Source organism: Drosophila virilis, chromosome 4, assembly GCF_030788295.1.
Source record: "Drosophila virilis strain 15010-1051.87 chromosome 4, Dvir_AGI_RSII-ME, whole genome shotgun sequence".
Taxonomy (NCBI): domain Eukaryota; kingdom Metazoa; phylum Arthropoda; class Insecta; order Diptera; family Drosophilidae; genus Drosophila; species Drosophila virilis.
Window position 1 is genome coordinate 2,582,492 of NC_091546.1, and position 20,568 is coordinate 2,603,059.

At 40.4% G+C, this 20,568-nt stretch overlaps 2 protein-coding genes and 1 long non-coding RNA gene across 4 annotated transcripts in view; 2 read left to right on the plus strand and 1 right to left on the minus strand.

Moving 5' to 3' along the window:
• The window catches only part of IA-2 (tyrosine phosphatase IA-2), a 71,106-nt gene that overhangs the window by 18,985 nt on the left and 31,553 nt on the right, over positions 1–20,568 (minus strand). For both annotated transcript variants that reach the window (XM_032438001.2, XM_002059243.4), the window contains one exon: positions 12,571–13,077. In XM_032438001.2, coding sequence (XP_032293892.1) covers positions 12,571–13,063 — 493 coding nt within the window. In that variant the 5' untranslated portion in view covers positions 13,064–13,077. The remainder of the gene's footprint in view (positions 1–12,570; positions 13,078–20,568) is intronic.
• The window catches only part of LOC116651526 (uncharacterized), a 54,856-nt gene that overhangs the window by 8,716 nt on the left and 25,572 nt on the right, over positions 1–20,568 (plus strand). The window lies entirely within an intron of this gene.
• Positions 18,616–20,043, plus strand: gNacalpha (germinal nascent polypeptide-associated complex alpha subunit). The gene is made up of 2 exons (XM_002059244.4): positions 18,616–18,760; positions 18,851–20,043. The coding sequence occupies exon 2, from the start codon at positions 18,914–18,916 to the stop codon at positions 19,832–19,834; it is 921 nt and encodes a 306-aa protein (XP_002059280.2). The 5' UTR covers positions 18,616–18,760; positions 18,851–18,913; the 3' UTR covers positions 19,835–20,043.

Here is a 20,568-nt window from a genome sequence, read left to right on the forward strand (position 1 = left end):
AGATTTCGACTTTAGATTAATGTTGTAAGTAGTTCAGGGTGCGAACTTCAGGCAATTTTATCTAAGCTACGGAGGCTCAAGTATATAATTATAATGCTTTTTATAACTAAGTATATCATTGATCATAATCAACCATAATAATCCAGAATTTCTGGAAACTTGCCAACAATCCCTAGCCTTCTTCTTGAATTCCTAGTCGCCCCTAAAAGTATGCTTGAACAAATTTAAATATATTACAGAGAACATTAAGCTTGGAATCGTCTACAAATATGCATTTTTAACAACATAAATTTTATTTAATCTCCTTTTTTTTAATCTCTTTTTAAAATGCCCAAAGACATCAATTATTCTTGGAATTGCGCCCAGCACGCCATAAAAATTCAAATATGCCTGGCAATTAAGTTTTCTCTTTATCTGCACGTAATGAAGACAAATTGTCAAAAGGTTCACAACTTTCTAGTCAATTAATTTGGCTTCCGTTTATTATGCATGTGTTCGCCTTGATTATTTCTTGGTAGCACATCCTTGGCCCAGTTCTCGCTACAATAATGATGAGAGTAACGTTTCCCAGAAGTGCATCATCATCAGGCGCTGCTTTGACAGCAATTTTCCATGCAAGAAGTGATTCAATGGAAATTTTCCTTTCAAAGAAAATATTACCAGATCGCAATTTCGGCAAAATTGCAATTGAAATTGAGTTCTTGAAGGTCCAAATGCGTTGCCAGCAATCGGTATACGCATCCACATCAAAATGGAAAATGGAAAACGGCAAATGGAAAATCAAAATCAAATTTCTAATATAATGCCTGATTGCTGACCTCAGGCCCACTTGAGGGGGCTCTGCTGCCAGCATACCTGTGGGCTGCCTGCATTTATTGCCAGTCAGCAACCAGGAACTCCGGCCATGCCTCCTTGGCAAAAAGAGATTCATGTCTAGCTGGGAGAGGGGATGCTCTACTTATCTGGCTGCTTGCATAAGCACGCCCTGCCTATGCATGCAAATTTCCAGCAATTGGCTTAATGCGGCTTTTATCCAACTAAATCCCTGAAATACCTGCCATAACATGGACTAAGCTTCGCTTCAAGTGATTTAATTAAATCGCAAACGCTTCGCTCGGCTTTAATGTGCAATTACGTAGTCTTTGGCAATTTGCCATTAAAATAAATATATTAAATAATGCACAAATCTTTATTGCTTATTATTTTGTGCACATTCTTCAACAATTCAGGCCATATCTCTGGCCTTTTTCCATTAATGCTTGGGGCTGCTTTTAATTTGTATTCGTTAATGGATCCCCATACTTTGCCAACGCCCACTTGGCTTAAGACAAAAGAATTGTTCATGAATTTTCATTAATTCGCCCAGTGCGCAACGCCCTTGTTTTTCCCCACGCCCTGCTACACACCGTCCCCTTCTCGTACCCCGCCCACAAACGCTTCGTTCCGCTTGTTTTTTCATTTCGCTGGCGTTTTTTCGGCATAAAAATTCATTAGAATTTTTGCATAAATTAGAAGCAACAAACACAACAACACTCAGTGTGAGGGTGAAGGGTAGGAAGACTGAATGTGTGGCGAAAATTAACGGGGCAAGCACCGTTAAATTATCGATAACAATAACGATTTATCGGAAACCTGGCAAAATGGGCTTATCATTGTTTAATATGGGTTGCTAGTCTATAATAGCTTCGCTCGGAAAATACTTGGGTTAATCTGTGTATACCTTGTCTTTTTATTGAATAGGGTCATATTTATTTGATGTAAAGCAAGTACGATTGCTGTTTCTATTCTTGCCTTTACAGAAACTCTGAAACTTTGGACCCTATTTTCATTTATGTATCGAAATTGTTTGACTTTCCTTCATCATATTGTTTCGATAAAAACTCCTATTTGTTATTTATCGATAATTATCGATTTCCAGACATAGTTTCATGAGCATAACTTGGAAATTATAAGAGATTTGACATTAAAGACAACACATTTGTTATATATTCTTTGTTGTGCCCTACTTACCCTAACAATTATTTCCCTATCCCAAGGGGCACTTTATATATAAAGCCAACCCTTCATCAGTGGATTATCAAAATTTGTAACTTCATTTAATTTATCAACAAATCCGAATCGAGTAATTTAAAAATTAATTGTCTAATGGCAACACATTAAATTAATGGGCTTTAAAATAACATGCAGGAAAAAAATGTGATTCCAGTGTTTATAAAACCGAGGTACATAAATTCGAATGTGTTTTAATTCAGCTCACATTATTTTGGCGGGCGTATTATTAAAAGGGCTTCTAATTACGTGGAATTAAAACAAATTTACGTGCATTAAAATCAATGAAAATAATTAACCTGCTGCCAGCACACAGTAAAATGGGGAGACAAAAAGTTATTTATTTATTTATTTTTGTGGCTGTGCAAATAATGGCTTTTGCCTGGCCGCAAATAAATCAAATCATTAGCACAAAAGGTTAAGGTCGCCAGCCAGAGGAACTTTCTGTTTGGGTTTGGGTCTGGGTTTGCTCGGGCTCTTGGCGCGCTTGTCATGGGTATTAATGCTAAATTAAGTACGCCCCAAGGCGCAGCCACACTCATGTGTGTGAGTGTGTGTGTGCCATATGCCATCTAGACGAGCAAAAACATAAAAATCCAATTCTTATTAAATTTCCGCACGCCCACGCATGCCTAGGCCTAAGGCAAACATCAAATGGGTAGCACATGCAGGCGGTGCACGGCAGGGCAGGGCAGGGCAGCTGCCAGATGCCTACGCCCCTCCACACACACACACGCATGCACACACACTCCTTTGGCAGCCCCTACAATCTAGCTACACACAGACAGCTGCTGGTTTGCTTGTATGAATTTTACATGTTTTTATTTTTGTACTTGGGCGCTTTGTTTTTAATGCCATGCTCCTTCCCTCTACAACGCACACAAAATGCAAAATACAAGTCAAAGCACATACACACACACACACACCGTACATAACAGGCCTGTTTGGCATGTACATCAATACACATTTCGTTGACTTTTGGCTTGTTTTTCTGGCTCAACTCGTAGGTTTATGTGGGCTTGGGGGTTCACAGTGGGGGCCGTTTGCTTTTTGCTACACCTTGCCGTCACAGCAGGGCCATTACCATGATATTAACATTTATTTGTTTTGGCAGAGCCTGTACAAGTTGCCCCCTTTTGCACTACCACAAGCCCCGTTTCTGTTGCCTACTTTGCGGCGCGGCAATAAATATATTTGCATAAATTATGCAACATGTGAATGGTTATTATTGCTGTTGTTGTTGTTGTTGTAAGTGTTGTAATTGTTGTTGTAGTAGCTGGCTGTTAGTTTTGGCGCCTGTCTAAATACAGCTGGGCCTGCACCTAAGCTACTTTTTAATGCTGATCTTCGTCCAAAGCCGAAGGCAAACAAACCCAGAAAAGTATAAGCAAAAAAACTTCAAAAGCAAAGCCAAAACAAAGTGCCAACAAAGTAATTGCTAGCATTTGGCTAGCGGGCAATGGGTAACTGTATGTGAGTGTGCGTGTGTGAAAGTGCCACGCCCATAGCCATATGGTAAATATATAAACAAGTGCAAACATTGGCAGCAGACGCCAAACACCCTAAGGACGTTTGCCTGGATAAACATAGCCCTTTTCTACTTGTATTCCCTAGAAGAAAAAATAAATAAATATGTCTATTCGTATTCCTTAAAAGAATTTACTTAAAAGTATAGATTAATTTTTTTTTTTAATGTACTTAAGTTCGGTTTTAGTTTAACAATTCGATTTATTTTTTTGTTTAGTGTTGATATAATATTTTTATTTTTATACCGACCTAGATTTTGAAAAAAAAATCGTGATGATTTGGAAGGTCATATCATATCCGCGCGGAGTTATGTCGTTTTGGAGCGTCATATCTCCGCGCGGAGTTATGTCGATTTGGAACGTCACATCTCCGCGCGGAGCTATGTCGTTTTGGAACGTCATATCTCCGCGCGGAGTTATGTCGTTTTGGAACGTCATATCTCCGCGCGGAGTTATGTCGTTTTGGAACGTCATACCTCCGCGCGGAGTTATGTCGTTTTGGAACGTCATATCTCCGCGCGGAGTTATGTCGTTTTGGAACGTCATATCTCCCCACGGAGTTATGTCGTTTTGGAACGTCATATTTCCGCGCGGAATTATGTCGTTTTGGAACGTCATATTTCCGCGCGGAATTATGTCGTTTTGGAAGGTCATATCTCCGCGCGGAGTTTTGTCGTTTGGAACGTCATATCTCCGCGCGGAGTTATGTCGTTTTGGAACGTCATATCTCCGCGCGGAGTTATGTCGTTTTGGAACGTCATATCTCCCCGCGGAGTTATGTCGTTTTGGAACGTCTTATCTCCGCGCGGAGCTATGTCGTTTTGGAACGTCATATCTCCGCGCGGAGTTATGTCGTTTTGGAACGTCATATCTCCGCGCGGAGTTATGTCGTTTTGGAACGTCATATCTCCGCGCGGAGTTATGTCGTTTTGGAACGTCATATTTCCGCGCGGAATTATGTCGTTTTGGAACGTCGTATCTCCGCGCGGAGTTATGTCGTTTTGGAACGTCATATCTCCGCGCGGAGTTATGTCGTTTTGGAACGTCATATCTCCGCGCGGAGCTATGTCGTTTTGGAACGTCATATCTCCCCGCGGAGCTATGTCGTTTTGGAACGTCATATCTCCGCGCGGAGTTATGTCGTTTTGGAACGTCATTCAACAAATTCAATTATAATATTTAAGATATCGATTGAATAAAGATGCCCATCCCCAGCTGTGCAATTCACCACTCCTGCTGGACAGGTAGAGGTGAAATCGCGCTAATGGGGGTAAGCTTAGTATTAGTGCGTCTTTCATGGCCACTAGGAAAGAAAAAAGAAAGGAACGTCATATCTCCGCGCGGAGTTATGTCGTTTTGGAACGTCATATCTCCGCGCGTAGTTATGTCGTTTTGGAACGTCATATCTCCGCGCGGAGCTATGTCGTTTTGGAACGTCATATCTCCGCAAGGAGTTATGTCGTTTTGGAACGTCATATCTCCGCGCGGAGTTATGTCGTTTTGAAACGTCATATTTCCGCGCGGAGTTATGTCATTTTGGAACGTTATATCTCCGCGCGGAGTTATGTCGTTTTGGAACGTCATATCTCCGCGCGGAGTCATGTCGTTTTGGAACGTCATATCTCCGCGCGGAGTTATGTCGTTTTGGAGCGTCATATCTCCGCGCGGAGTCATGTCGTTTTGGAACGTCATATCTCCGCGCGGAGTTATGTCGTTTTGAAACGTCATATCTCCGCGCGGAGCTATGTCGTTTTGGAACGTCATATCTCCGCGCGGAGTTATGTCGTATTGGAACGTCATATCTCCGCGCGGAGCTATGTCGTTTTGGAACGTCATATCTCCGCGCGGAGTTATGTCGTTTTGGAACGTCATATCTCCGCGCGGAGTTATGTCGTTTTGGAACGTCATATCTCCGCGCGGAGTTATGTCGTTTTGGAACGTCATATCTCCGCGCGGAGTTATGTCGTTTTGGAACGTCATATTTCCGCGCGGAGCTATGTCGTTTTGGAACGTCATATCTCCGCGCGGAGTTATGTCGTTTTGGAACGTCATATCTCCGCGCGGAGTTATGTCGTTTTGGAACGTCATATCTCCGCGCGGAGTTATGTCGTTTTGGAACGTCATATCTCCGCGCGGAGTTATGTCGTATTGGAACGTCATATCTCCGCGCGGAGTTATGTCGTTTTGGAACGTCATATCTCCGCGCGGAGTTTTATTCAGTTGTACTATTCCTATGCGAATTATAATTTCTCTGCTACCATTAACATTCTTGGATTAGCTGCAGATTTGCATCCAATTGAATAAATTTTATAAATCGTAGAGCTTTCTATTTATTACTTTTAGTTCAAAAATATAACATCGTCTGCATTTTAAACTTTTAATTTCTAGCACATTTCAACAAATTTAGGATTTTTTTGGCATAGAAAAAAAGGAAGTCGAACTATTCCTAAAGTTCTCTCCAATTTAATACGAATATTATCTGAAGTCGTGCAGCAATTCGGACTGTTAAAATTTTACAATTTTTTCCAATTCTATATTAAGAATGTTTTATTAAAGGGTATACTCAAGTCGTGCACACAAAACGTACTCATTCACACAATCAAATCCTTATATTTGCCTCTCTTTCTCTTGTTGGTCGCGACATTTTTATGTTTAATATGCCAAATGCGCGTGTGTGTGTGTGTGCCTGTACGTGTCTGAATGTGTGTGTGTGTGTGTGTGTGTGCTTATGTGTGTTTGTGTGTTTTTCTCAGACTGTGCGAAATATGTGCGCAATTTTACGCATATTTGCACTTCACTGTAGCATTTCTCACATGCGTACACATATGTATGGCTATTTATATGGATATGTATGTGGCTCCGGGTATGCGGATCTGTATGTGGAATATGTGTGGATCTGTGTGTGCATTCCGGCTGCAAATATTTACGATGCTACGTTAATTTTGATGGCATGCCCGCCGGCAATTTGACGGCCAATTTCGAATCAGACTTATATAGAACACATATATCATTTTTATGAATCTTTATGATGATTACAGCTATTAGTTATTAGTCACGCTTTTGTAGCATCTGGCATTGTCTGGTTGATTTTCTCCACCTCTCTCCCTCTCTCTATCCCACTCTCTCCCTCTCTCTCGCTTCGCTGCTTTTGATATTGCGTTTCGTCTGTGAAAGGACTCTAAAATCAGCTCATTATTGATTCTGTGTCAGTTCAACTTATTGTATTTATCTTATAACTGATTGGCAACATAATACATGTGGGCGTGATGCTCAGTGGGCGTGACAACGTGACGCACACACACACAGATATCCTGGCACATGTGTGTGTGTGTGTGGCTGTGTATCGTATTGTTTCATTTTTATCTCTTAATTACATTTTCATCTTGATGCCAGCCTTCAACTCTCCAAGTTTAATTAACTTGGCAGCCCATCTCTGTGCAGCTGCTGTTATTCGATACGTCCAAGGAGCGTGTCCTTCATAGATATCTACCCACCCCCATTCTCTATTCTCTTTAGGCACAAGCTTATGAAGCCACATAATTGAATTGTTATGGCTTTCAATGTGTGCCCCCATATGATACTTCAATTGAAACTCGAAGCTCGAAGATAGCCTTGTCTGAGTATATTATAAACATATTTTGCTTTGTTTCCAATTTGAGCAACATTCCGAGCATAATGTTCGACGAATTTAATTAAAAAGTTATTTTACGTAACGAGCTACGAATATCATATAGCAAAAGAATGTTTTATAATCATGATATAACAAGCCATAAATCTCTAATTCTCTTAGGTAAGCTTGGGTAAAAATGAGAAGAAAATAAATTCAAATATTGGTTGGATAATAAAAAACAATGTTTTATGAAATTAAATAAAATATTTCCAATTAATATCTCTAAAATATATTCTCAGAGCAGTTGAAAATACCTTTGCCTAACGACTGACATTTTTATTTATATTTCTATTTTAAAATATTGTTCAGCAAATATATTGTTAAATTTGACTGTCCCAATATTTTATTTGCATTTTAATATTTCAAATAAATATGACATTAAATCACAAAAAAAAATCACTAAAGAATTGTATTTGAAATTTAAATTGGACGAACTTTTATGCTAATATTTCGCAGAACGTGACTTTTGGCAATTTCGAATAAGAATTTTTAATAAAAATACACAATTTTCGTATTTCATAAATAAAAAAGATTTTTGCCTATGGCCTTTAATTTAAATAAGAAGGAAAAATATTTTGCATAAACGCTCTGAAATTGAGACAACAGAAACGAACAAAATTAAACCTAGCTGACATTTAGCATATGCTGCCACAGTTATTTATGGGACTTGCGATAACTTTAACCTCAATTCCAACTTTGGACATTTGTTCCGCATCGAAGACTTGACAAAGTTTGCTGTCGATTTCAAGCTCTTGTTCATTCTCTCTGGATTCATAATACGCATTTGTCCCACAAACAGTTGATGTACAACTAAGTTTCTGACGACACGATTTCTTTACTTAACTTTTTCGAATATAACTTTTTTATTTCTCATTTGGACGAGTGATGAATTTATGTAAGCGAAGAAAGTATTATAAATAATTCTATAAGAGTATTTATGGCATTTCATTTTTTTGCTTCTTTATACTTGTTCCTTGTTGCATTGATAAAGCCATCTGCCGCCTGCCTAACCTATGTGAACTAAGACTCCGATGGAGCTTTTATATAGCGAAAGCTGCCCCATCAGCTCACTATAACTTATTGCTCTCACATAACCCATTTGTCGCTTTTGATTTCTTGTATATGAAACTCTTTTATGTAACAATTTTGTGTGCTCAATTATATTATATATGCAATTGGAATAGGAGATATTTAGAATTAATTACAAAAAAATACATTGAGAGTATTTACGTGAATTTCGACGCTGTCTGTAAGCGCATTTTATCCTCGGCTTGTCTAGGTAACCTGTTATTTTTCATTCCTTTTGGCTGCAGGTAATAGACAACTTTTGATACGCGTGGCAAAAACTTTTCAAAAAGCTTCGTGTTGTCGTGTATGTGTGTGCGTGTGTGTGTACCTGGGACTGTTTCTGCGTGTTTCTATCTGTTGAAGTGCTTCAAATGATAGCCGCTGGTTAACATGGCCAAAAAAAAACCTTGCCATCTCTCTCTCCCTTTCTCTCTCTCTCTCTCTCTCTCTCTCTCTCTCTCTCTCTCTCTCTCTCTCTCTCTCTCTCTCTCTCTCTCTCTCTCTCTCTCTGGTTTTTTTTCACTCCCTCCCTCTGCTGCCAAGGCTAACGAAGAATGTGAGCCATGAAAAATAATTGCAGCACAGCAGAGCACAGCCTTTGAGGCGTCTCTCCAGTTGTTGCACGCCTCGGCAATTTAATTTATTAAATGCAACAACTTGTAACTAATGAAAATGCACTCAATTTGTGCCCTGTGCTATCAAATGACTTGGAACAACAACGTTGCACCGCCCTTTTTCTGTTGCCTCAAGCAGTGAGTGGGCGTGGCAGCGCAAACATATTGTTACCCAGCTTGCAGGCATAATCGAGCAGCATTTGTGCAACGATATTTGCGACTTCCGCCAGGCACGGCAAATGCGAGTATTCTCGCTCGCGAAATTTTCCGCCCGCCGCGACTTTTCCTCTCGACGACAGCTGCAACTCTTCAGCTAACGCTCGGTTGGTTGGCCAGCAAAAGTTGGCAAGCCCCAAAAACTTGCCACACACTTTGTAGGTAAGCCACGGCGCGCAATTTAAGTGTCGCAATTACCAACAATTGCCGCAACTTGCCACAAACAAAAAATACACAGAGAACTGTTGCATTTAGATGCCGCACAAAGTTGCCAGGCGGCAGCAGCAGCAGCAGCAGCAGCAGATAATGCGGCACTCAACCAAGTTTTAGACACACTTTTAACTAGCTTTCAGTTGGCAATCGCAACTTTTTAAATTGAGCCAAGTGGACTTCAGCTTAAGTTAAATGCTTTACTCTGCCCTATTTGCAAAATAAAAGCCCCACATGGGACAGCTTGATATGAAACAATTAAAAACTTTCAATTGCTCTAGCCTAGCAGATGTGCCATTTATTTGATTACTTATTACGATTTACTGTTTAAAACACTTAAAATTTCTGTTGAGAAAGTTTTGCATGCATGTTTTAATATGATATTATCTTGCTTCGTTCTTATACAAATTAAAGCAATCCCCATTTTCACTTATTTTTCGCCATTTTCAAACTTAAGTTTGTATGTTTGTGTTTTAACAAAGCAGTTTAGTTCTCCGCCTTTTCAAAAATGCAGTCAAGTAATTAATTTTCTGTTGAGAATATTCTTATTATCTATATTTAAATTAAACAATTTTCGGATAAGGAAAGATACATATACAGAAGATTGAGAGTAAAATTGTATTAATTCAAGAGCTTTCTTTTTCTACTGTATATTAAACAAATTGAAATTTGACGTAAAGAAACCAATTTCCACCTCTAATAAAAATCAATCATAGGCCGAAAGCAACGCATCAATAAAAATAATAACAAAGCGCTTTGTTTAAAATTACTTTGTGGTCGCAGCCTACGCCGCCAGCCACGCCCCTCTCCCTCGACCCACTACACGTTGCAACAAAGATTAAAAAAAAGAATGGAAATGGGGTGTGAAAAGAGTTGAAAATCAGATTTGGTTACGTGCGTGGCTTTCAATTGGCAAATGTTGTTTTTTTGCGGAGCCCCACACGGCGTATACGCAATGTGCTAAGTGGGACATGCAAATGCCATTAGCGCTGCATTAATTTGAAATATTTTTGCACGAATGAACTAATTAATAATTCATGACAAATTGATGCGAGAACGACAGAGAGAACAACAAAACTGTAGTTGGTTTTGATTTTTTTTTTGCAGTTTTTCAATTTGAATTTGAATTTGGGTTGGAATTTCATTAAATGTGCCGCACTGCGAAAAAATATGGAAAATGCACAACAGCAGCAGTAGCAGCAGCAACAACAGCAGCAACAGCAACAACAATTGCAAAAGATGCTGCGCACAAATATTTGCTTTTCAAATGAAAATGAATAAATGCAGCAGCAACAACAACGGCAGCGACAGTTACAGCAACAACAGTTGCTGCCGTGTCGACAGGCAGCAAAAGTTTTCGCCTTTGGTTTTGCTGTCGGTTTAATGAAGTTGTTGTTGCCACTGGCTGACAGCCAGGCAGGCGAAAGTTCAATCTGCTGTTGGTCACACTGTTAGCAGCAGCAGCAGCAACAGCAGCAGCAACAGCAGCAGCAACAGCGGCAGCAACATGCCACGCTTGCAACCCATCCGTAGCAGCTGTTAATTAAATTTTATGCTTCAAACAGTGCAAAAGTTGCAAACTCGAGTGCTGCTGCTTTGCGCTAGTTACGGCTAATGATAATGTTGCTATTGTTGTGACTGTTGTTGCCGTTGCCGTTGCAGTTGCTGATAATGCAACCTGCTTACTAATTTATACATGACACGTACAACAACAACAACAACAATGCCACCTTTTATATCAGTATGTGAGCTTATGTGTATGTTGCACAGTCAGCCCACAGCATGCAATGTCAGTTCATTTATCTACAAGAGTCTGCAACAGCAGCAGCAACAGCAGCAGCAACAGCAGCAGCTACGGCAACCGGATGCGTGGGCGACACACAGACTGGCGACAGCAGTTGGCAATCAATAAATCCCAGGACCTGGCTCCTGTTGATATTTGCACAGGGCAATGCATAAATGCACACATACACACACACCCACACACACACACCCACTCACACACACCCCACATATTGCTGCGTGGGCTGCGTGATTGCTGACGTCCAAGCTGCAAATTTGCAGCAGCAACTGGTTGTTGCTATGACTACCGGACTTTGAGCTGTTGGTCCTTTTGGGGGTAGCACAGCAGCAGATCCAGATACAGGTCCCAGACACAGTTTCATTTTCATTTGCACTTGCTCTTGCTGTTGCTTTCGCCCTAATGGAAAAGTACAGTTGAGCCCAAGAGCTGGCCAGGTGCACGTGCCGTCAGTTAACAGTTGTTGCCCTGCGTAAACGGACCACGTACAAAAGCTGAACAATGCATTATGCAAAAGTGTGCATTACGTTAGACTGATGCGCATTAGTTCATGTGCATAACAATCTGCAACTGAGTCGTTTTTAGATGTGTGAAAAGTTTATGAACACAATCAAAAATTTTAGAAAATCGCAAGTGCATTTACTTTTAAGCAAGTCGAACCGGAAACCGGAAATCTTTTTTAGAAGCATTTTTTAGATGAATCTCATTTGATTTGATTTTTTAGGTAGTTAGTTACTTAAAGCCGAATATGTATTCTTATATAGATTAATAATCTTTTACTTTTTGAATAGCTCCCCTTATTCCACTCAAAATGAACAAGAACCCATTTCTTAAAGAAGCACGCTATGTGCTCACTATTTGCTGTCACATTAAGATCCTGGATTTCACAGGCATTCGACCATAAGCACCGGAGTTACTCAATAATGCATTGCACCGTAATGCGGTGTAACATTTCACAACAGTTAATGCGTTTTGACAGAACTGTACGCCATGCGAGTGCCACACAAAATGGTAGTTCAGTTTTGGCTAACGATAATTTGATTTAACAACTGTAACTCGCTTGGCCAGTTGTAGTTCCTCGGTTTCTGGCCCAATGATCAGGTGATGGCCATAATCCAACTACTCACACACACACACTCACACACATACATGTGTGTTTTGGTATATGCACCAACTAGTTAAAAACATATTTGCATTGAAAATCTTGTTAAAAACGTGTGAAGTGGTTGCTGCGGTGCAGGCGGGGGAGTTTCACTCTGTGGGGCATTTAGATTTAGTTTTGCGTCAAACTTTTAATTAAACTTGTAAATTGTTGTTGCCACAGAGAGAGTAAAAAAAAAAAAAACAGAAACAACAACACGTCAAAGCAAACTCCCGCCGGCAGTGTTGAAAACTGTGTGTTTTTTTGGTACTTACCAACATTGCCCTCCGCCTGTACAGTATCTCCATGCGAGGCCAGGAACAGCAGCAGCAGCAGCGCCTCCAGGGATGCGAATTGCAGCTGCCTTGCCGATTGCCGCAGTACGTCCAGCTTACAGCATAGGCGGCTCAGGCCGCAGCCACGCCCCGTTGATGCTGCCGACCGTCTACCGTTTAGTAGACGGCGCCGGCTGCGACGTTGCTGCAACGGCAATGACGCCGCCTGAGCACGCCGGGACAACTGTTGTTGCTGTTGTTCTTGCTGTTGCTGCTGTTGTTGTAGCTGTTCTTCCTGCTGCAGTTGTTCTTGTTGTTGTTGTTGCTGTTGTTGTTGTTGTTGCAGTCGCTGCTTAGACCATTCTCCTTCGGGTTGTTCCTCGCACTTGTCTGCTGCGGTTGTTGTTGTTTCTGGCTGCTGCTGCTGCTGTTCCGCTCTAGTTGTAGTATATTGCTGCCGCTGTTGTTGCTGTTGTTGTACATTGCTTGCCATGATAATCGGCCCACCTGTCAGCAAAAAGTAAAATATAAGATTCAACGAAATTTTCATTAAATGCAGTTCGGCTTAGAGGAAATTGTGTAAGGATTTGATTGAAAATTGAAAATTTGAGCACAGAGCACAGTGGCATTAATATGATTTGCATTAGGCCAATTAATTTGGGACTAAAATGTAATTAAAAAACTAAAATCAATTGAGAGCAGTAAAGCAGAAAATAAATGGCCCAAATTAACATAAACAAATTCTTTTTTGGCCTGAATTAAGTATAAATACTTCACCCACGACAAATGAACAATCCAAAACGAAAATGAGCTCCAGGATGAAATCTTGCAAATGTGTGTGAGATGTAAGGGGGGACAAAATCCATCATTCTTTTTGAATCTTATCTAACCGAAGATATTGCCTCATTAGCCCAGTTGCTTTTCATTCGGCGCGTTTATCATTTTGCCCACATTTGTGGCATAATTTGTAAACAGGAATCCCAGCTGTCGGCAAAATATGATAAATTCTCGCTATGTTGGCAAAAAACTTTACAATTTTCAACATTTATCATTCGCACGATGACACGAAAAATCATCTTGATGAGCGCCACCAACAGTTATGGTTATGAAATTTTCGTACCACTGTGCGTGGGCTTCGAATTGCATTTAAGCGTATTTTGTGGCGGGGGAGGGAAAACAACTTTTCGCTTTTCCGGCATTGCCATATATATATATACGCATATAAATTTACGATATTTCGCTCAATATACACAATACAGAATCCATCCGCAGCCTTGCGACTCGGCTACAAGTGGAAGGACGAAGAAGTTGTTGAGCATTGTTGCGCTGCAGTTTCCGCTCCTTTTGTGCTCTCTTACGAATAATTCTTGCTGTTTATATGGTAATAAATGTCAGGCTTCTTTTTGCCAAAGCGCCAGGAGCTGTGCCCAAAAGGAAATTGATTTTCCTTGCCGCTTCAACGGGCTTCAGGTGGTCGTTACCTGAACCACCCCCCTCCACCAGCCCCATTGGCACCTATTTTGGGTCCCTTTTTTTGCTTTAGCTCACATATTTCCACGAAACACGCGCTTTATTACGTATTATTGTCAAACACTGTGACTGGGACTCATCAACTGTCGCTCGGCTACACACAAATCTGTTTGGGCTTAAGGCAAATGTCGCCAACGAAGTGATGAAGGACACAAAAAGCAACAGAATTAAATGCAATTACCTGTCAATCTATCCCAACAGAAAAATCCCCAAAAGCAAGAACAACTATTAAATAAACAAAGGAAAGATTTGTATTGACCAAATAAATGTGTGCGTGGGAATAGCCCAAATGTTTAGCTGCCTTTTTTTGACACTTTGCCTAAGAATGGATAAGGGTATGTCCAATATAAGTAGTTACTGATAGGTCAAAGCCTCAATTTAGTGAATGTTGAATATAAATTAACAGCACTTTTGGTAGTTAAACGGAGAATTCCTTTTTATAAAACAAAGCAAAAGGTAGAGAATTATATTAAAGTTCTGCTGGATTTATCAAGAAAATACTTTTGCAGAGAGCAATAAATTATGTTAATAAATTGTCTTAAATTAAGGAAAGTGCCCAGAAATTACAGAAAAATTGCGAAAAATCAGCGATAAGCTTGAAAATAAATAAACAAAAATTTACATTCGCACGCCGAACATGAAAACCCCTGGCGTACATATGGCTTACGGCTTTGCAAATTTTTGGGGGGGAATTCTAAAGCTCTTAACTGCGGATTTTGGTCAAGAAATAAATAACGACTTGATTCGATATGTATATCTGTATTTATATATGCATGTATGTATACATGTATGTATGTATGTATGTATGTATGTATGTATGTATGTATGTATGTATGTATGTATGCATGTGTCTATATGTGTATGAATGAGTGAATGAATGTATGAATGTGTTTATGTGTTATAAAATACCAATAGCAGACCAATTTGTCTAATGGCGCGGCAAATTTAAATGAGAAAACGTATTCTCAAAAATGTGAGTAAGGATTGCAGGCTTCACCCATGAATTAGGCGTAGGCGGCTTCAACGCTGGAAGCAGAGGTCCGGAGAAGCATGGCGGAGGAGCAGGAGGATGAGGTATGCATGTATGTATATATGTGTGAAATTATGCATGTTTATATGTACGGGTGTGGGTATGTATGTATTTTAAATGAACAGATTTTAAATTAGAAAACAAAGGCACTTCTGATTGAAATCAAAGTGAAAGCCCATTTGTATAACAGTATTTAAGTTAATAAGTAGATGCCAGCAAAGTTCAGTTGTTTGCCTCCGCGCCAGCTGAAAATTGAGTGAAAGCGAATAAAATGAATACACTCGTAATTACATATTCTGTTTGCTATTTGCTACTGGCAAATACTCGAAGTTCTCAGATTAAATTCAAGTTTATTTGTGGACCTTTCTTGTTGACACACAAGTCAAACCCTTTGACTGAGTTTACATTTATGTATATATGGTATGTAGGTATGTGTATCTGGTCGCTGTCGGATCATGTGTATGCAATCATTTCGCATAAGCTGGATGATTAATGTGTCCACAGATTCGTTGTCCCGGACAGGGCTATATTGCCTTGACATAGTTATTCCCCAGGACCAGGACCTGGCGGTGACTCGAATTCCTTTTGCCATTGGCTGCGTCTTGGGCATTTCGATTCATTTTTCATGCGCCGCCCGTTACCGCTGGCTGTGCAAAAACTAAACAGAACTAAGCTTCAATAAGTTGAACGAGCCCACGGCGTCCCAATGTCGCATGACATTGCAACATATGCGGCGGCATAATTAATCATCGCTCGAACGTGCCGATCCCAAAGTTTTCCCAACGCCCACCTAAAAGGCCCGCGGGCAAAGTTGTTGGCCAAAGAAAAGTTAGTTAAGCTCTTTATAATATTGCCCACTAATATATATAAATTTATTGCCCGTAAAGGGAATATTTGATTAGCTGCCCACTAGGATTCAATTTAATCGACTGACGTCAGCGGACAGCGGCATCTATGCGACTTTCTTCTGTCTTTTCCATTTCCTTTTCCTGTTTGTTAATTTATGCAGTCGACCTGGCAATCAACTCTAATAATTGCAAAACGTTCAGTATTTCACTTTGTAATGCCCGCCGCTTTCCCTTGTCATTCGCTTTAATTAAAAATGTCGTGCAATTAAAAACGCATCAGCGAATGCAACAAGGAAAATAAATAGAAAAAAATCATAATAAAAAAGTAAAAATACGTAAACACACAGACAAACACAAACAAAGTGCCAGAGCTATAAAAACAACCAAGTGCCGACCCTGGCCTTGCCGGAGACCATAAATAAACTCAACATCCATTTGCTAAGCACTCATCCATTAAAAACTGCTTAAGCTTTATTTGATATGGTGGAGAACTCATCATTCGATTTGATTGCTTTCCACAAAATGCAAAGTATTTAAGTAAGTTTTAGGAAAGTTTAAAAAAAAAAAGGCAGTTTTATTAAATATTATTAACTGCAATTTATTTTATAGCTATTTTCTTCAATTGCAAGTACAGAAGAAATAACTTACTTTTAAAGCTTTAAACTTGCATGAGCTTATAGAGTAAATCAGTATATAATCCTCTACTTAAGGACAAGCTATTGAAGCTTAAGGCTTTAATGAGCTTTCAAATATACTTCACACCTATGTGCATCCTATGTAAAAATAATGAACAAAAATTTATACAATCAGCTAAGATTCAAGCTTTCAGAGCTTTTGACGCTGCGTGAAACTTAAAAGGGCGTTTAAAACTAATTTTATGGGTGGATATACAAAAGTACCATAAATCAAACACCAAGCTTTGACGAGCTTTGAAAGCTTCTTTAGAGAAAGGGATTAGAAAGCTCGCTTTTAATCCCCTGTTTACCTGATTGTAAAGCACTTTAACTGATCTTAATTTAATTAGTTGCAATTAATTATGCTTTAAGCTTGCGAAAGCTTCATTTAAAGAAATAAGCTCTAAAGAACATGCAGCAATTTAATTAGACAAGCCCAAGAAAACCTATTTGCATATCTTACATTAAAAAAAAAATATTTAAGCGTGCCGCGGCAACAAGTGAAGTAGGTGCCGCGGCGCCTAATAGGTCGCGACCATTTTTTAATTAAGTGAATGTGCGGCTTTTAGCCAGTTGCATACAAAAATGCACACAATGTCACAATGACATCGCTTCCCTTTCCTCCTCTATCTGAAGCAGTTAGCAAGTGCGCTAGTTCCCCTTTAATCTCTTATATTCTAGCATGCCACAAAAAAAACCGCAGTTACCAGAGCAGCTGGCAGGATGGGCTTGTTTGTTTTTGCATTATTTTTTTTTTGGGTAGTGAACAGAGGGCATTCCCAACCCCCCCTCTGCCCCTGCTTATGCCGCACACGCCTCGTTGCAAGCGCTGCTGCAATTAAAATGCAAGGAAATTACTTTAAAATACATTTGTTGCGCTTGTCAACCGGCTGCCATACAGCTTGGCTTGGTTTTCGCCTTTTTGTGCATTGTGCGCTCCACTTCCGTCCGCACAATGTGCAACGGCCCGACCCCCTCTCCCCCGAGCACCGCTTGGCAAACCCATTGCCTTTCTAGTCACATCCGTTTGGCTTTTATCCGCGCATATTGCGCCCCGAAGCGACGCGCATTAAATTCGCACTCAACTTGCAGAATGCACCTCTAAAGCGACCCCTCCGTCCCTCGGAACGCCTCTACCAAACACAGCGAGTCAGTCTCCCTTTTGTCACGAGCAGCATTTTCCCTTTCCACTTTCCGTTTTCTACTGCTTGCAATTGGCTTCTTGCAGTGGCAACGTGTCCTCGCCTTGCATATTTTGGCTCAATCATCAATTTCAATCAAATTCGCTGCGATAGCCGCAAATTTTATTGGATTTGGTTCTACAAATTTCATGTATTCGCTGTCAAATGCAGATGCAAAACTTTTAATCCAATTAGGCAAACAAAATGCTAAGAATGATTACTTTTTTGCACTCGATATTTGGTACGGAACGTTTTATGCGTTTTCCAACACTGACCTCGGCATATGGTCCCAATAAAAAGTGAAGGGTTAAGTAATTGAGTTGAAGGAAAGTGCGCAAAAAATAAGAATTCAATTATGATATGGTTTTCCTTAACTGAAACTTATTCTGGACACTGAATATCAGCGATGTCTATTTGGGCACCATCATAAGATGATCTATGTATAGTGGAATTTAGGAGAAAATAACCATTGACTTAATAGAAAAAGAAAATGTTTCTTAACGTTGTATTAAAGCCGGACAAAGAATACGCCACAATTCACAACATTGTTTAACTCCAATTAGTCAAAATATTTAAAGTAAAGTATCTAGTACTCTTCAATTTTTCTAAGCAAATTTAGACGCGAGTACCTATACTATTGTCAAATGGAACATGTAATATATATGTTGAACTATAAAAAAAAGAACTAAACTTCTAAGTAACTTTTTGCTGTGAAAACAGTATTTTTTCCTTCAATTGTTGGTGACAAATACATTTTATTTTCGAGTGACAATCGTGGCAGATCGAGGCATTTTTATAATTTTTTACCAACACTGTTCAAGCGTCGCACACTTACAACACTGCCGCCAACGCAGCCAACTTAACGCACTAAGTGAGCCCTTTTCTCTTGTAATCGAAACTTACGAAAAGCGTTGACGTCTCCCAAAGGCAAGTGAATTTTCCGAATTGACGGGAGAAAAAGAAAATAATAAAAATTATTAAAATTTGTGAACGGAACTTTGTTGAAATAAATTGCAGCTCGTCAATATTTGTGAGGCGAAAACTATTTGGAATTTCTGCTAAAAAGAAAAGAGCTTGAAAATGGGCAAAAAACAAAAGATGAAGAAGGCAGCTGCAGCCGCCAAGGCCGCTGCCAGCGTAGCCGCACAGTCAGCTCCAGCTGCTGAAGCCAACAGTAACAGCAACAACAACAACGACAACAAAAATAACAGCAACAAAAGTAGCAAGAACAAGAACAAGAGCGATGAGAGCAACCAAAAGCCAGACATACGGGCCATCTATAACAATATGCAAAATCTGATGAGCCTGGCCGAGAATTTGCAAACGCTGCCAAGCGGCACACGCAAAAGTCAGCCATCATCCGGCTCCGGCTCATCGGCCTCGGACAGCTCTGACAGCGATGATGCGCCCGATCCGGCGCCATCTGAAGAAGAACAGGCAGCGGCAGGCGGAGTAGGGCAGTCGGCACCGCAGCGACAGCAGAAGCCGTCAACGGATGTGCCCGCCGAACTGCTCTCGGCGCCAAAATATTCGCGCGGCGAGAAGAAGGCGCGTCGCCTGCTCATGAAACTGGACCTGGAGCCGGTGGCCAATGTTTCGCGTGTGACCATGCGCAAGGCCAAGAACGTGCTGCTCTGCATCGACCAGCCGGAGGTGTACAAGTGCCCCAACAGCAAGACCCTCATCTGCTTCGGTGAGGTGCGCATCGAGAATACCTCAAACGCAGCCGCCGCCCAGGCAGCCGAGCGCTACATCAACGATGTGAATGTGCGTGCACCGCAGCTGGTCAACGATGCCAGAGATCCGCTGCTGGCCACCAATGAGGACGAGGATGTGGACGTCGACATTGATGCACTCGGCAATGCTCTGGACGAGAAGGATATCGAGCTGGTGCAAATGCAGGCCGGCTGCACGCGCCAAACGGCCATCAAGGCGCTGATCAAGCACAAGAGCGATGTGGTCAATGCCATCATGGAGCTAACTGTGGGAGTCGACATCTAGAAGGCCACTAAATTTGGGGAGTAACACATTCCAGCTCTCCAGTGTGTTATTGTTATAGTGAAGTAATCGAAGAGTCGGATCGGGTCGACAAGTTTTCAAATTTTTTATCAATATTCAATTATATTTGCAAGGGAAATTTTTCATATTTGTCGTATCTGAACGGATAAAAATTCAAAAAAAAAAAAAAAATACGATGGATGCCGGTCTACGGTTTATGATTATCCACAAATATAGCACAAATTTTATAAAAATGTTGTAGATCTAGTATTTGTGACTATACTATGAGATTTTTATATGTGTGAGAAAACCCGTTGGTTAGCTCTTGCTAACAGAAAGCGAGATTATTTGGTGTGGTCTTGGTACCTAGAGAACCTACATAGATTTAGTTTTTAAAGTCACCAAGATGGAAAAGTTAGTATTTTATAGGATATTTCTTAAGACTATCTGGCCTTTAAAATTCTTATTCGAAACTTGATTCGCTGAAAGCTCAAATGCATTTCGCCAAAAGAGAAATATTTAAATGTTTCCCCGGGCGGAAAATGGGTGGATGAGTGTGGCTTTAAAGTTGAGTTAAATGCGTTTAACTCATAAATGAACTTTTTTTTCAAATGTAATTTCTTTCTGCTTTTTCAATTGTGAAGCTGTCATCTTTGCGCTTTTCCTGACTCGGTCCGGTTGCTCGGCTTCGACTCCAGTTTTCCAACTAAGTATTTATCTATGCGAATTTTGCCGCA

Bases quoted from the DNA above. Each gene is read 5' to 3' on its own strand.
- gNacalpha (XM_002059244.4), top strand. From the start codon at position 18,914: ATGGGCAAAAAACAAAAGATGAAGAAGGCAGCTGCAGCCGCCAAGGCC.